Source organism: Nicotiana tomentosiformis, chromosome 7 (genome assembly GCF_000390325.3).
Source record: "Nicotiana tomentosiformis chromosome 7, ASM39032v3, whole genome shotgun sequence".
Lineage (NCBI taxonomy): Eukaryota > Viridiplantae > Streptophyta > Magnoliopsida > Solanales > Solanaceae > Nicotiana > Nicotiana tomentosiformis.
Genome location: NC_090818.1, coordinates 451,181 through 466,331, shown reverse-complemented (window position 1 = coordinate 466,331; position 15,151 = coordinate 451,181). Strand labels below are relative to the sequence as shown.

Sequence of the window (15,151 nt, the reverse complement as noted above, 5' to 3'; positions counted from 1 at the left end):
GTGGAGGTGGGGGTTGGAGGGGATGAGGAATAGCGTGGGGAAGCTTGCAAAATAGTTTTGGCATTTTCCTTCAATTGGAAGGGAATTAGTTGAAAAAATATTTTTCAAAACATTTAAACATTGAAAAACGTTGGTACCAAACATACCCTAAAAGGAGAATATTCTGTGCTTGGACTAATGTTTTCCGGAATCTAGGTCGTTTGACAAGATTTTGAAGGTGAAATCTGTCTGGTAATTTACCTTTTTCAAAACCCAAAAGGCTGTTCTTACAATCCAACTAAGAATTAATTTCTATTTTCTTGGGCAGCATCATCTAAACATTAAAATTATTTTATCACTTATCAGTTGTTTTTCTCATATCAAAATAACAAAAGAATAACCACTTAACTTCACTCAACTAAGTGAGATGCAACAACCAAATCGTCTTTACTTTTGAATTGACAGAAAACCACATGGATTTGCCATACATGAAATTAGGATAAAACAAGGAGAAAATTGTCCTAAATGGACACACCTCTGTTTAACATTTCCTTATACCTTTGAATAGAATCAATTCTCTGCATCTTCAACTGCTCCCTAAACTTGCTAATAAAATCATCAGCTTTCCTATCTACAGCTTCATCATCCCGGCCCAACGACTTCTTCGTCTTACGATTCCCCTGCTTTCTCTCCCTCACCGTCGCCGGCCGCTGCCGAACCACCACCACCTCTTCCTCCTCCTTCTGCACCGCTGCCAGAATTTCCTCACTAGCCAACTTCTTCGTTAACGTAGTTTCCGCGCACGTGGTAGATTTACTTCTCATCACGTGACATTCCAAACCCTCTTCTTCTTCAGTTACAGCTTCAACCGTCTGAGGTGCGTTTTCATCAGCTGGGCCGGCGTATTGGTCCAGAGACGGAAACGGGCTGAGTTTTTCGGACCGGGAGAAAGAGAAGTTGATGGACCGGATTCGCTGAAGCAAAGAGGGACTGTAGCCGAGTCGAGGTGAAGAGTTGTCGGCGAAATGAGGAGTAGTTAAAGGGGAATTAAATGGCTCAGGGACGAAAGAGAAGTAATTTACAGACCTAACACGCTGTAATAAAGATGGAGTTCGGGGGAGTTGAGGTAAGTTATTATCTTCAGTGTATTGTTGTTTTTTGTCATTCTTGATGCTAGAAGAAATGAGAATAATACCAATCATGAGGTTTAGAACGCAGAAAAGAACAGTGGGAGTGAACCAACTGGACAGAGATTCAATCATGGTTTATTACAATATAATGACACTGGTTTTGTGTGTTATAAGTTGAGGCAAAGGAGGAAGATGAGAGAGCTAGTTAGGGTTCCAACTTGCAACCAAGGGGAGAAGAGTTTCTATTTATAGGGTGAATGTGTAGTAGTAACGGGGAATTAAGAAGATAGTTAAATTTATAGACAAAGCATGTGGCTAAAATGTGGTACAATATCAAATGCTACCTTGAATGAGTCAAGTGCCTTCTTTAATCCTATTGTTTTTTTTTTTTTTGGAAGGGTTTAATAATTAAGTTAGGTCGTTTAAAAAGAAATTGTAATTAACTCCATTTATTAAATATGTAAAGGTTGGACTATTACTATTTGGAAAGTCTACGAGCTTGTTTTTTGACCATATTTTTCTTAAATATTTTATAAATATTTTGAATTATGAATTATTATGACTTATAATTATACTTTTTATGTAGTTCTAAAAATATAAATTTTATTTTCAAAAACTCGAATGTCCAAATTCACAGTCAAATTTAAGTACTTTGACCCTCATACTCTGAACTATGCCAATCTTTTTTAAACAGGAAATTATGATAAATAGTAAATTTATCTATTATAAGAGGTTAAACTACGGTAATAATAGTGTAAAATTTTCATTATAATTCTATCAAATGTTAATAAAACTCTAAATGGCATTGGGCGCAGGGGCGACCTCGGATTCTCCTAATTATGTTATTAAAAAACTCCTTCAGGTATCATTAGGAATTTAGGATAAGAATTCGTGGCTTTGGAGTCTCATTCAACTAGTAAATTAAACCAAACCAACTCTTTATCAGACATGCAAAACATAAATATTGGTAGCATGCTTTTCAAGCCCCAAGTTTATACTTTATTAATTTACATCATCGTTGCTTTCAACTGAGTTTAGTATCTTGCATATTGTGTAACGTTATATAACTATAATTATAATACATATTAAATTCTAAATCTATTATTTTATAATTAGAATAAATTCAACTTAAATATTAATCAAATTAAAATTCTTAATTTGCATTTGCTCTAATTACTTGTGCAGTTTCCCATATAGAGATCTGTGTCTTAGAATTTGTAATTAGGAGGAGCGAGAAACAAGAAGGAAGATGCAAAGTATGAGACAGCGGTCCTGTTGTAGTCTTTGTCACTATTTAATTAATAATGATTTTTCTGTTCACACGGTTAGATTCAAAAGCTTGGATGTGTTCAACATAGGTTTATACGGAGCCTTTTCTTTTAATATTACTTAATACCTTTAAATTCACCTCTTTTCCTATTTGCCTCGTCACTTTAATCCCATTCAAAACTCGAAGTAATAAATAAAATTGATATATGACACTTTGAGTCGTGGAAGCAGTCATTAATACATATTTTATGGTAGATTATCTAATCACATCTCTTGGATTGTGGCCTTTTCTCAAATATTGTGTCAATGCAAGATGTTTTGTACACCGAACTATTTTTTTTTTTCTAACTACTATGAATAGTTTGACTTAAAATGGGATTAGAAAAGACTATCTAGAGGGACCGTTTATTTTAGTGTACATATTAATTAGCTGATAATTGCAACATTTTGCACGGTGAAGGAGCCTATAGGTTGAGAATTGGGTCTTGGAACATAGGCACATTGACGGGTAAGTCTATAGAGTTGGCGAAAATTCTTCAGAAGAGGAAGGTTAATATAGCTTGTGTCCAGGATGACATGACCCAAAATTCACGTGACCGGCACCCGACACACTACCCGACCCGAGCGAACCAAACCATGTGATGCACCCAAATCATATGCATGAAAACCAATTTAACTGCGGAAGCTCCTTGAAAAGCATATATATATTTTCAAGTTAAATGATAAAATATTTTCCAATTAAAAATCACACATGATGTCTTTCATGATAATAACAATGAGATTAAGTAAAATAAATATACTTTCATGTATGTCGTGTACAACCCCATTATTACAACCTTTCACAATTATCTATGGAGCCTCTATACCAAAGAATAAAACCAACGATTGGAGTAGTTTCAACAAAATAAAATAAGGAAAAACATGATAGCTACCACAAAATAAAAGTGGTGCTACATAATACCTCGGAAAGAGAGTCATCCTGGCCTGACCACATGCCACGTATCATGCATCATCCTAAAACATGTAAAGTAAGTAGGTCCCTGGAGGGGTGCCCCTAAGGGCTGAGTACACCACATCGGTACTCAATAAGTATCATAGACTCTCTCTAACTTAAGTTCTTAGAACAAACTTAATAAAAATAATGCACCAATATTTGATATAAAACGATAAGAAATTTTATCAATTCATGACCCTTGTTATTTTAAATAACAACCAAGTGAAATATAACCCACAATATAAATTTTTAACATATTTACATCAATCCAAGATTTTGGATAAATTCGTACAAAATCATTCCATTTGCTTTAAGTCATCAAAATCACTTTCGGCTCCTTAGGCCTAAACATAAGAAAATCATTCTTACCTTTCACTAGGAGTACTATACCATCACCGACACAAGAAGGTCAACTAGGTTATGTACCTAGCGGGAAGTATCATATACCCTACTTGCTCAGGTCGTCTCATCGTAGTGTCGTACGAATCGACTCAGCCATGCTAATAATAACACAAAATAGTACTCTCTCGAGGGGAGAGCACTCTATCGTAGTCTATACCACAAAGTGGACATCTACGCCTACACTGGCACGTGTAGTTTCATGACAACAAACACGATATATCCGAAGTCAATCTCGGTGACCACAAGTAACGACCAAAATATTTGATACTTCAAAATAGATTCATAGCATAGAAGCCTCAAATGATTTTTCTCAAATCATAGCATTTATAGAAAATCTAAATCATTTGAACAAAATTTAAATAAATAACCTTTTACATGTTAAAGCCTTTAGCAATTTAACATCAATCTTTAAAAGATACCACAAGTTCTATTCTATTTGTCAATTTCCAAAAGAAATACTTTTCGTGAAAACTTATCTTTAGCACTCAAATATGTATACTCTTGTCAATACGTAAGTTATGATAAAAACTTATAACATTTATCTTGAGTGTCACTTTGACAACAAGATTTAGAATAAAATTTTATAAAATGGCATGACACTATATATGCAATATAATATTCTAGTATATGGAGACATTCGTACTTATCTGTCCCCACAAGCACGAAAGAACATTTGCAAACAACTTAAGTATTAACTCAAAACATGCTTTTAGAGAAAGTCCCTCAAGAAGAGTAAGTTTTAATCAACTTACCTCGCTTTCGCTTTATTAACATTCACAAGTTTTCAATCCTCCTTCATCATTCCAATGTTGATTAAAATGCTCAAAATCACCAGCAAGTCGATATCTACAATTAGATATCCTAATTACATCAAAATATGACCTAAGATATTGATCAACATCCATATATGGCTCACAAGTTGGCTACAAGCCTCCAACAACTCAAATCACCAAATAGTTTTACATGCTAAACCATTCAACTTCATTCTTATGTTTTAATACCCATTCAAAATCATTAATGATACTACATCAATTGTCCATTGCCACCAAGCTACTATTCATCATCTTTCATAATCAACACTTGCAAAATATACAATTCGGGCGATTACTTAGTTGATCACTTCCATATTTTGCTAACAATTATTTCCATAGGTTCATTGTATTCATAAATTTCATCGTCAAAATTACCATTCATCTTCTCTCTTATTTTCTCAAAAGTACTATTCATGTCATGAACTAGAGTTTTATAATCCAATCTTTCAACCATTAAAACTTGTAATAAATGTTGTAAATACTTCTAACTACTCATAATAAACGAGTTTGAAGCGTTGGAATTACCTCTAGTAGATAAATCTTGAAAAATCACAACTTTGATGATTTTTGTGTTCTTGAGAATTTGATGAAGAAATCTAGTATTTGAATATAAGAATGATGTTAGAACTCATGTATATTGAGTATAATAATCAACCCAAAACATAATTAACAACTTACCGTGGTTGATTGGACTTGATTTGAGCTCAAAATCGCCCCTTCACCTCAAGAACCCTAACCCCCAAATACTCAAAATACTCTCCTCCCCCTACCTTGTATTTATAGGCCCCGATTTTTGGGTTTCGGATGTGGACCTCGATGCTTCGCATCCCCACTTCACTCCTCTTTGAAGTTCGGATGCGGACCTGGACGCTATGGCAACACTTTACTGCCAGCCTCTCTTTCGGACGCGGCCTCGGATGCTCTGCATCCGCAGACTCCCCCCCCCCCCCCAGCCTTTGGTGATTTGATAATAATTTCTTGTAGGAATGTCCAAATGACAAACGATTTGAAGCATTAGAAACTAGACTCGATGATCTTTTATTTGATAAGTTTTACATCACATAAATTCTTATATATATGTAGATTTACTCGTCCAAAGTTAGTTCTTGTGTGTACTCGTTTGGAACTTTAGCCCATCATGTAATTTCTAACCTGACTTAGACTTAGGGCTCTCATTAGACCCCACATCACTTATAATATGCCTCGTACACTTATTATCATATTCAATTAATATCCATCAAATTAATAGTCCTCGTCTGCACACAAAATAATATAATTAGCGCATATCAACTTTCTTAATAGCGTTTAAGTCCTTCAAAATTTTTCGGGGTGCTACATTCTCCCCCACTTAAGGACATTCGTCCTCGAATATTTTACAAGTCACTTCTAAGAATAGAGTTACCATTATTTTACCTTTAACCATTATGCATAGGCACTTATGACTACATGGGTCTTATATTTTCTTTGGAAAATCTAACTTACTTATGGCCCTCAAAATTTGGCTATCTTTACAAATTGTTAAAAATTTCGGCAGATCTTCCCCTATAACTAGGACTATCCAAAAACTTTAACCTGTCCAGAACAAACCTCCACACGGGCACCAATAATAATATCGCTCAACAACCAATAATACACAATATAATATACCATCTTGATCTCACTCGGTCGTACATATACCATAAGTGCATCAAATGTATATCTTTAAAACCTTTAACTTGTAACATATATGAATACCATTCAATATCAATAATTACTGCTATACATAGCTCCCATATCACTATTATACATGCCTGCATTTTCTTTTGACATGAGTACGTCAAGTTGTACCTGAAAAGTATCTTCAAGTAAACTAAAATTTCTCTATGATTGGAACTTTTACAAATTTTATAATGTAGGATGGAACATGTCCATGCTGCCTAAATTCTCAGCTTCCTCGAAGCTATGGCTCATGCTTGGTGAGAGCAAAATTATATTGCTCACTTGGTACCTGTAAACTTATCCATTCCGACTCATAGTCTCAAAATTTTCTTATAACCAATACTTTCAAATTAGTTTGTTGCCCTTTTTGAGTCTTGTTTCTAGGAAAAGTTTTTCCACTTAAGACTTTTAATATTCTCTAATCATCAAAACTATTTTGGAATGTTCTTTTATTCTTTCCAAAGATTAATAAGACATTTGTCTCAGATTTATGCATCATATGATAATTTCATACCCCCACTTTCGCTCATATCTTTAAAGATCATGTTAGACCCATAACTTGATAACTATTGTTACCAACAAGTTTGCTCTAAAAAGAATTCAACTCACTTCGTTTGAGTTCATGACACTAGTTTGCCACCTACTCGCGGTCATCCGTATTCTAGTTTTATTTCTTAACTCTTACCAATTCCTTGATACCATTGAGTATCTTGTGATATTTTTCTATCAAAAATTTGGGATTGTATTTATTTTCATGCACACCATAGACATGCTACCGTAGCCCGTAAACTTTCAATAGTCAAGAGTCATCGTTACCATGATGGTACTTGCACTCTTTTAATATTAGTGATCTTCTTTGAACCTGTGCTTTTTACTCACATACTTTATTTTTGTATATAAGTCTCTTCTCATTTAAGAATAAACATTGCATTACTCCTTTCTATTTTATTCCGTATAAAGTGTGCACATATTAAAATACCCTCTTATCCCACTTAATCCCGCGTACAATTCAAAGTACTTCCTTGTTCTACGCCAACACTTGAATTTAATTCAAATCGCACATGTCCCCAAAGTTGTAGGAATACATTCGAGTTGCCCATTAAATCTTTGATTATCAGACATAACTTTTAGCATCCCTGATGCAGAACATCGCAACTATTACTTGTAATGAGTCTTTGATTCTCTACAAATACTTTATGGTAATTGTACTTATTCCATCATGAAGTTACCAAAAGTTTTTTCTTCATCTTGACTCTAGTAAATAAAATATCTTATTTTACAAATCATTACTTTTAAGGTGAATCTTTTCTGTTCCGATGCTCCCCCACTTAAGAGTGAACCAAATTCAAACTCTTACTTGCCACTCAAAGTTATTATTAAACTTCTATCTCACATAAAACTTTTCATTGACAATCAATTTGTTCACCCACTACAATAGGCTATTTATCCCTTCCAATTAGAAATCTCTGTTTTACCACTTAAATCTTTCACCGTACATTGACTTTTATTTCATCATTATGTCGAAATGCTCATTATTCTGACAATAGGATAGATTGGTTATACTCATAGGAACTTTCTTTGTTCATTTCGTATCCAAGTATCACGTCACTACTAGCTGCAACATATATTACTAATGGCTATTATTTTCCGCCCTTACGACATCTTTATAGTTAGCACTTCACTCTTTCATCTTCGCTCTACCGTTGAAATCTCTTCTAATATTTCACCCTTCAATCCATGCTCTAATACAGTTCTAGCAAGTACGACTACCTTGCGCCTCTCATCTCATGCTTAAATATGCTAAACAAGTGTGACTCCCTTAGGCTAAATCCACATATCATCATATAATTTTTCACAATATATACCATATATATATATATATATATATATATATATATATATATATATATATATATATATATATATATATATGAGATTCCGTAGTATATATCTCTGAAATTATATTTCTTGCTCTTAAGTCCTTTCATGAAACTTTATTTTGAATGTATCCCACCGAGTAGGCTAATACTTATGATAAATATGGCATGCATGTAGGGTCTTATTACCTCAGGTCTTCATCACAATGTGAACTCTTTTGGTCATAGCTAATACCACGTATTTATATCAACACGTTTCATACAATAAATATATACTTGCATATTTTTTCATTCCTCATGGTATTGTTGACCTCGTCCATACATATTCATGTAGGGATTTATGACACGTTATCATGTAGTCTTAGAATTCTTGTAACTTCTCAATCTGCAAATCCGTACCATAACCGTTTTTAATCATTGTTTTGAGCCTTACGTCGTACACCTCATATGTATAACTTTCCAACAACCTTAACTTAGCCCATTAGATATTTCTATATTTATTCTTCTTGAATCATAAAGATCCGTTCACTCACAAGTTAACCGCTCTTTCAATATCGGGCACATATAAAGTTGCTTTGAGATCATTCTTGAAAATTCTCAATTTTTTTTATCATTTCAACAGAATAAAATAAGACATAACTCGACTAGAAAAACTCAAGATTATCATTCCACGTCATTTTCTTTTTCTTCTCTAACAACCTATATTGTTTCTTATAACCTCCAAAATTATGCCTTTTGCGCATCTCATGCCTTAATATTTTTACGCTTACCCATTTAAGTTCACATACTTTATCCTCGCATACATTGGTATGCATAATTAGATATTAACTTTTATTTATATCACATTCATCATCTGGAGGAACTCAAGGTTGTCATGCCCATCTTTTACATGTGGCATGCTTCGTCTATCCTCAACTCGTACTTACACGTGGCACTTTATTTCTTATGTGTTACTTATATTGCGTATGACACAACCATGGTGATAATCTATCATGTTCAGAGGAAACCCGGTGTCTAGTATAATTAAGCTTCATGTCCCTCATCCTGTAACATTCCCTTTTCGAATGATCAAGAAAGTCTTTTTCTTTTTCTTTTGGGAATGTGTCTTTGGTCATTATTGATATTGTCTTAACTATTTCAAACTTCTTATGAGTCATACTATATTTACCACAAACTTGAATGATTCATATTCACTTATCAATTAGATCCATATCACCTCTCTATATCTTGTCATGATAATTTAAGATGCAACATCTTCACTTGCCATATTTTTTTTGTACCTTTGCTAAACTCGTTAATGGTGATTACCATAGTAAACAGTCCCTCCAACATCTTGACCAACGATCTTGAATTGAAATCTAGGGCCTAACATATGTGCCCTTATTCGCATCCTTTAGTAAAATTCTTTATAAGTCAGGACATCATCACCTTATTTTCTTCCATAATTTCTCAGTATTCGACTGATAATTCTTATTCACCAAAGTCATACGTATTGACTGTATCAGTTCCAATCTATTCTCAACTTATCCTTCTATTTTGAATAAATCTGAAACTTTCTGGCTATTAGCCCAAACATCTCGTATTATAACTTGAACATTGAGCTTCATTCTCGTCACTTCAATATATTTCTCAATAGGAAATCAATACGATCGAGAATCAATACTCTTATTTCAGGCACAAACGCACGATATAGAGTATGAAAAAATCTCCCTAGATGTCATTGTAGCCTCACCGATATAAGTGTGGCCGGCAACACACCGATAAGAGGGACTCTACTTGACACGACTCCATAGAATTCCTAAGACTCGACTTAGAACCTAGTGCTCTAATACCAAGTGTGTCATGGCCCAAAATCCACGTGACCGGCACCCGGCACACTACCCGACCCGAGCGAACCAAACCATGTGATGCACCCAAATCATATGCATAAAAACCAATTTAATTGTGGAAGCTCCTTGAAAAGCATATATATATATATATTCAAGTTAAATGATAAAATATTTTTCAATTCAAAATCACACATGATGTCTTTCATGATAATAACAATGAGACTAAGTAAAATAAATATACTTTCATGTATGTCGTGTACAACCCCATTATTACAACCTTTCACAATTATCTATGGAGCCTCTATACCAAAGAATAAAACCAACGGTTGGAGTAGTTTCAACAAAATAAAATAAGGAAAAACATGATAGCTACCACAAAATAAAAGTGGTGCTACATAATACCTCGGAAAGAGAGTCATCCTGGCCTGACCACATGCCACGTATCATGCATCATCCTAAAACATGTAAAGTAAGTAGGTCCCTGGAGGGGTGCCCCTAAGGGCTGAGTACACCACATCGGTACTCAATAAGTATCATAGACTCTCTCTAACTTAAGTTCTTGGAACAAACTTAATAAAAATAATGCACCAATATTTGATATAAAACGATAAAATTTTTTATCAATTCATGACCTTTGTTATTTTAAATAACAACCAAGTGAAATATAACCCACAATATAAATTTTTAACATATTTACATCAATCCAAGATTTTGGATAAATTCGTACAAAATCATTTCATTTGCTTTAAGTCATCAAAATCACTTTCGGCTCCTTAAGCCTAAACATAAGAAAATCATTCTTACCTTTCACTAGGAGTACTATACCATCACCGACACAAGAATGTCAACTAGGTTATGTACCTAGCGAAAAATATCATATACCCTACTTGCTCAGGTCGTCTCATCGTAGTGTCGTACGAATCGACTCAGCCATGCTAATAATAGCACAAAATAGTACTCTCTCGAGGGGAGAGCACTCTGTCGTAGTCTATACCACAAAGTGGGCATCTACGCCTATACTGGTACGTGTAGTTTCATGACAACAAACACGATATATCCGAAGTCAATCTCGGTGAACACAAGTAACGACCAAAACATTTGATACTTCAAAATAGATTCATAGCATAGTAGCCTCAAATGATCTATTTTTATCAAATCATAGCATTTATAAAAAATCTAAATCCTTTGAACAAAATTTAAATAAATAACCTTTTACAGGTTAAAGTCTTTAGCAATTTATCATGAATCTTTAAAAGATACCACAAGTTCTATTTTGTTTGTCAATTTCCAAAAGAAATACTTTCCGTAAAAATTTATCTTTAACACTCAAATATGTATACTCTTGTCAATACGTAAGTTTTGAAAAAAACTTATAACATTTACCTTGAGTGTCACTTTGACAACAAGATTTAAAATAAAAACTTTATAAAATGGCATGACACTACATATGCAACATAATATTCTAGTACATGGAGACATCCATACTTGTTTGTCCCGACAAGCACGAAAGAACATTTGTAAATAACTTAAGTATTAACTCGGAACATGGTTTTAGAGAAAGTCCCTCAAGAAGTGTAAGTTTTAATCAACTTACCTCGCTTTCACTTTCTTAACATTCACAAGCTTTCAATCCTCCTCCATCATTCCAATGTTGATTAAAATGCTCAACATCACCAACAAGTCGATATCTACAATTAGATATCCTAATTACATCAAAATATGACCTAAGATATTGATCAACATCCATATATGGCTCACAAGTTGGCTACAAGCCTCCAACAACTCAAATCGCCAAATAGTTTTACATGCTAGACCATTCAACTTTATTCTTATGTTTTAATACCCATTCGAAGTCATTAATGATACTACATCAATTGTCTATTGCCACCAAGTTACTATTCATCGTCTTACATAATCAACACTTGCAAAATATAAAATTCGGGTGATTACTTAGTTGATCACCTCCATCTTTTGCTAACAATTATTTCCATAGGTTCATTGTATTCATAAATTTTATCGTCAAGATTACCATTCATCTTCTCTCTTATTTTCTCAACAGTACTATTCATGCCATGAACTAGAGTTTTATAATCCAATCTTTCAACCATTAAAACTTGTAACAAATGCTTCAAATACTTCTAACTACTCATAATAAATGAGTTTGAAGCATTGGAATTACCTCTAGTAGATAAATCTTTAAAAATTACAACTTTGGTGATTTTTGTGTTCTTGAGGATTTGATGAAGAAATCTAGTATTTGAATATAAGAATGATGTTAGAACTTATGTATATTGAGTAATAATCAACCCAAAACATCATTAACAACTTACCTTGGTTGATTGGACTTGATTTGAGCTCTAAATCGCCCTTTCACCTCAAGAACCCTAACCCCCAAATACTCAAAATACTTCCCTCCCCCGACCTTGTATTTATAGGCCCAGATTTCTGGGTTTCGTATGCTGCCCTAGATGCTTCACATCCCCCACTTCACTCCTATTTGAAGTTCGGATGCGGACCTGGACACTATGGCAGCACTTCACTGCCAGCCTCTCTTTCGGATGCGGCCTCGGATGCTTCGCATCCGCAAACTCCTCCTCCGGCCTTTGGTGATTTGATCATAACTTCTTGTAGGAATATCCAAATGACAAACGATTTGAAGTATTAGAAACTAGACTCGATGATCTTCATTTGATAGGTTTTACATCACATAAATCCTTATATATATGTAGATTTACTCGTCCAAAGTTTGGTCTTGTGTGCACTCATTTGGAACTTTAGTCCATCATGTAATTTCCAACTTGACTTAGACTTAGGACTCTCATTAGACCCCATATCACTTATAATATATCTTGTATACTTATTATCATATCCAATTGATATCCATCAAATTAATAGTCCCCGTCTGCACACAAAATAATATAATTAGCACACATTAACGTTCTTAATAGCGCTTAAGTACTTCAAAATTTTTCGGGGTGCTACACAGGAGACTAGGTGGGTAGGATCGAAGGCGAGGAATGCAGAAGTGTATAAGTTGTGGTATTCTGGAGCCATAAAGGGTAAGAATTGAGTGGGTATCTTGGTGGATAGGGAACTTAGTGAGTCTGTGGTAGAGGTTAGGCGGGTAAATTATATATTAATGTCTATTAAGTTAGTGGTTGGAGGGTGCACCCTTACTATCGTTAGTGCGTATGCGCCACAAGCGGGCTTGGATGAGGAGGTTAAAAGGCGCTTCTCGGAGGGGTTGGATAAGATAGTGCGTAGTATTCCGCCTGCAGAGAGGTTATTTATCGGAGGGGATTTCAATGGTCATATTGGGTCGACTATTGGTGGCAATGGTGAGGTGCATGGAGGCTTAGGCTTTGGGGATAGGAACGGAGGAGGCACTTCGCTGTTGGATTTCGCTAAGGTATTTGACCTAGTGATTGCCAACTCTAGCTTCCCGAAGAGGGATAAGCATTTGGTCACTTTCCAAAGTGCGGTGGCAAAGACTCAGATTGATTATCTCCTTCTCAGGAGGCTATCCTGGGTGACTCACTCGCGACGCAACTTAGGCTCTTGGTGATGGACGTTGGTATCATAATTAAGAGGAAGACGAGGTTTGTACGAGGACGGTCGAGGATTAGGTAGGGAGCCTTGACTACAGATAAAGCTCAGGAGTTGGAGGGGAGGTTGTCGGTTATGGGAGCCTTGAAGAGTGGCGGGGACGCAAGCGCTATGTGGACGACGATAGCAAACTATATAAGGGAGGCAGCGAGAGAGGTGTTAGGGGTCTCGAAGGGTTTCTCTGGCGGGCACAAAAGCGACTGGTGGTGGAATGAAGTGGTCTAAGGTAAAGTGGAAGCGAAAAAGGTGGCGTACCTAAAGTCAGTAGGTAGCACAGGCGAGAGGGGGGGAGGAGAGAGAACATGGAGAGGTATAAGGTAGCTAGGAAGAAGGTGAAGTTGGCGGTCACAGAGGCTAAGACTGCAGTGTTTGGTCGTCTATATGAGGAACTAGGGAACACATGCGGGGAAAAGACGTTATTTTGGCTGGCCAATGAGAGAGAGAGGAAGGCTCGGGATCTGGACCAAGTGAGGTGCATCAAAGACGAGGATGGTAGAGTTTTGATGGGAGAAGCTCAGATTAAGCGGAGATGGCAGACATACTTTCATAAACTTCTGAATGAAGAGGGGGACTGGGATATTGCGCCAGGTGAATTGGGGCATTCCGAGGGTCACCGAGACGTGGGTATTGTAGGTGCATTAAGGTTGAGGAGGTAGTGGGGGCTATGCATAAGATGAGTAGGGGCAAAACTATCGGGCCAGACGAAATTCCGGTAAAATTCTGGAAGTATATGGGTAGAGCAAGCTTGGAGTGGCTAACAGGGCTATTTAATATTATTTTCAGGATGAAAAGGATGCCGAATGAGTGGAGGTGACTCGAAGCATTTCCCTGTTGTTATGGGTTTACACCAAGATTTGTGCTCGGTCGGTTCTTATTTGCTCTGGTGATGGACACACTAACACAGTATATCCAAGGGGAGGTGCCATGGTGTATGTTGTTCGATGATGATATAGTTTTGATTGATGAGACGCGACGCGACATTAACGAGAGGTTAGAGGTTTGGAGACAGGCCCTTGAGTCTAAGGGTTTTAAGTTGAGCAGGACTAAGACAGAATACCTGAAGTGCAAATTCGACGTTGAGTCGAGAGAAGCGGGCTTGGACGTGAGGCTTGGATCACAAGTCATCCCCAAGAGAGGTAGTTTCAAGTACCTTGGGTCGGTTATTCAGGGGGATGAGGAGATTGACGAGGATGTCACACATCGTATATGGGTGGGGTGGATGAAATGGAGGTTAGCATCTGGAGTCCTCTGTGACAAGAAAGTGCCATTAATACTCAAAGATAAGTTTTATAAAGCGGTGGTCAGACTGACCATGTTATATGAGGCAGAGTGTTGGCTAGTAAAGAACTCACATATCGAGAAGATGAAAGTAGCAGAGATGAGGATGTTGAGGTGGATGTGCAGGCACACCAGGATGGATAAGATTAGGATGAAGATATTCAAGAGAAGGTGGGTGTGGCCCCTGTGGATGACAAGATGCGGGAAGCGAGGTTTAGATGGTTCGGGCACGTATGAAGGAGAAGCCCAGATGCCCCGGTCAGGAGGTGTAAGCGGT

General features: G+C 36.1%; 2 protein-coding genes across 2 annotated transcripts; one reads left to right on the top strand and one right to left on the bottom strand.

The window, feature by feature from the left end:
• Nucleotides 1–500: 500 nt before the first annotated feature.
• LOC104090293 (pathogen-associated molecular patterns-induced protein A70-like) lies at nt 501–1,241 on the bottom strand. Its single transcript, XM_009595360.4, has one exon. The coding sequence runs from the start codon at nt 1,239–1,241 to the stop codon at nt 501–503; it is 741 nt and encodes a 246-aa protein (XP_009593655.1).
• An 11,888-nt stretch (nt 1,242–13,129) lies between these two features.
• LOC138895066 (uncharacterized) lies at nt 13,130–13,555 on the top strand. The gene has a single exon (XM_070179797.1). It carries the CDS (start codon nt 13,130–13,132, stop codon nt 13,553–13,555), a length of 426 nt encoding a protein of 141 aa, XP_070035898.1.
• The last annotated feature ends 1,596 nt before the right edge of the window (nt 13,556–15,151 follow it).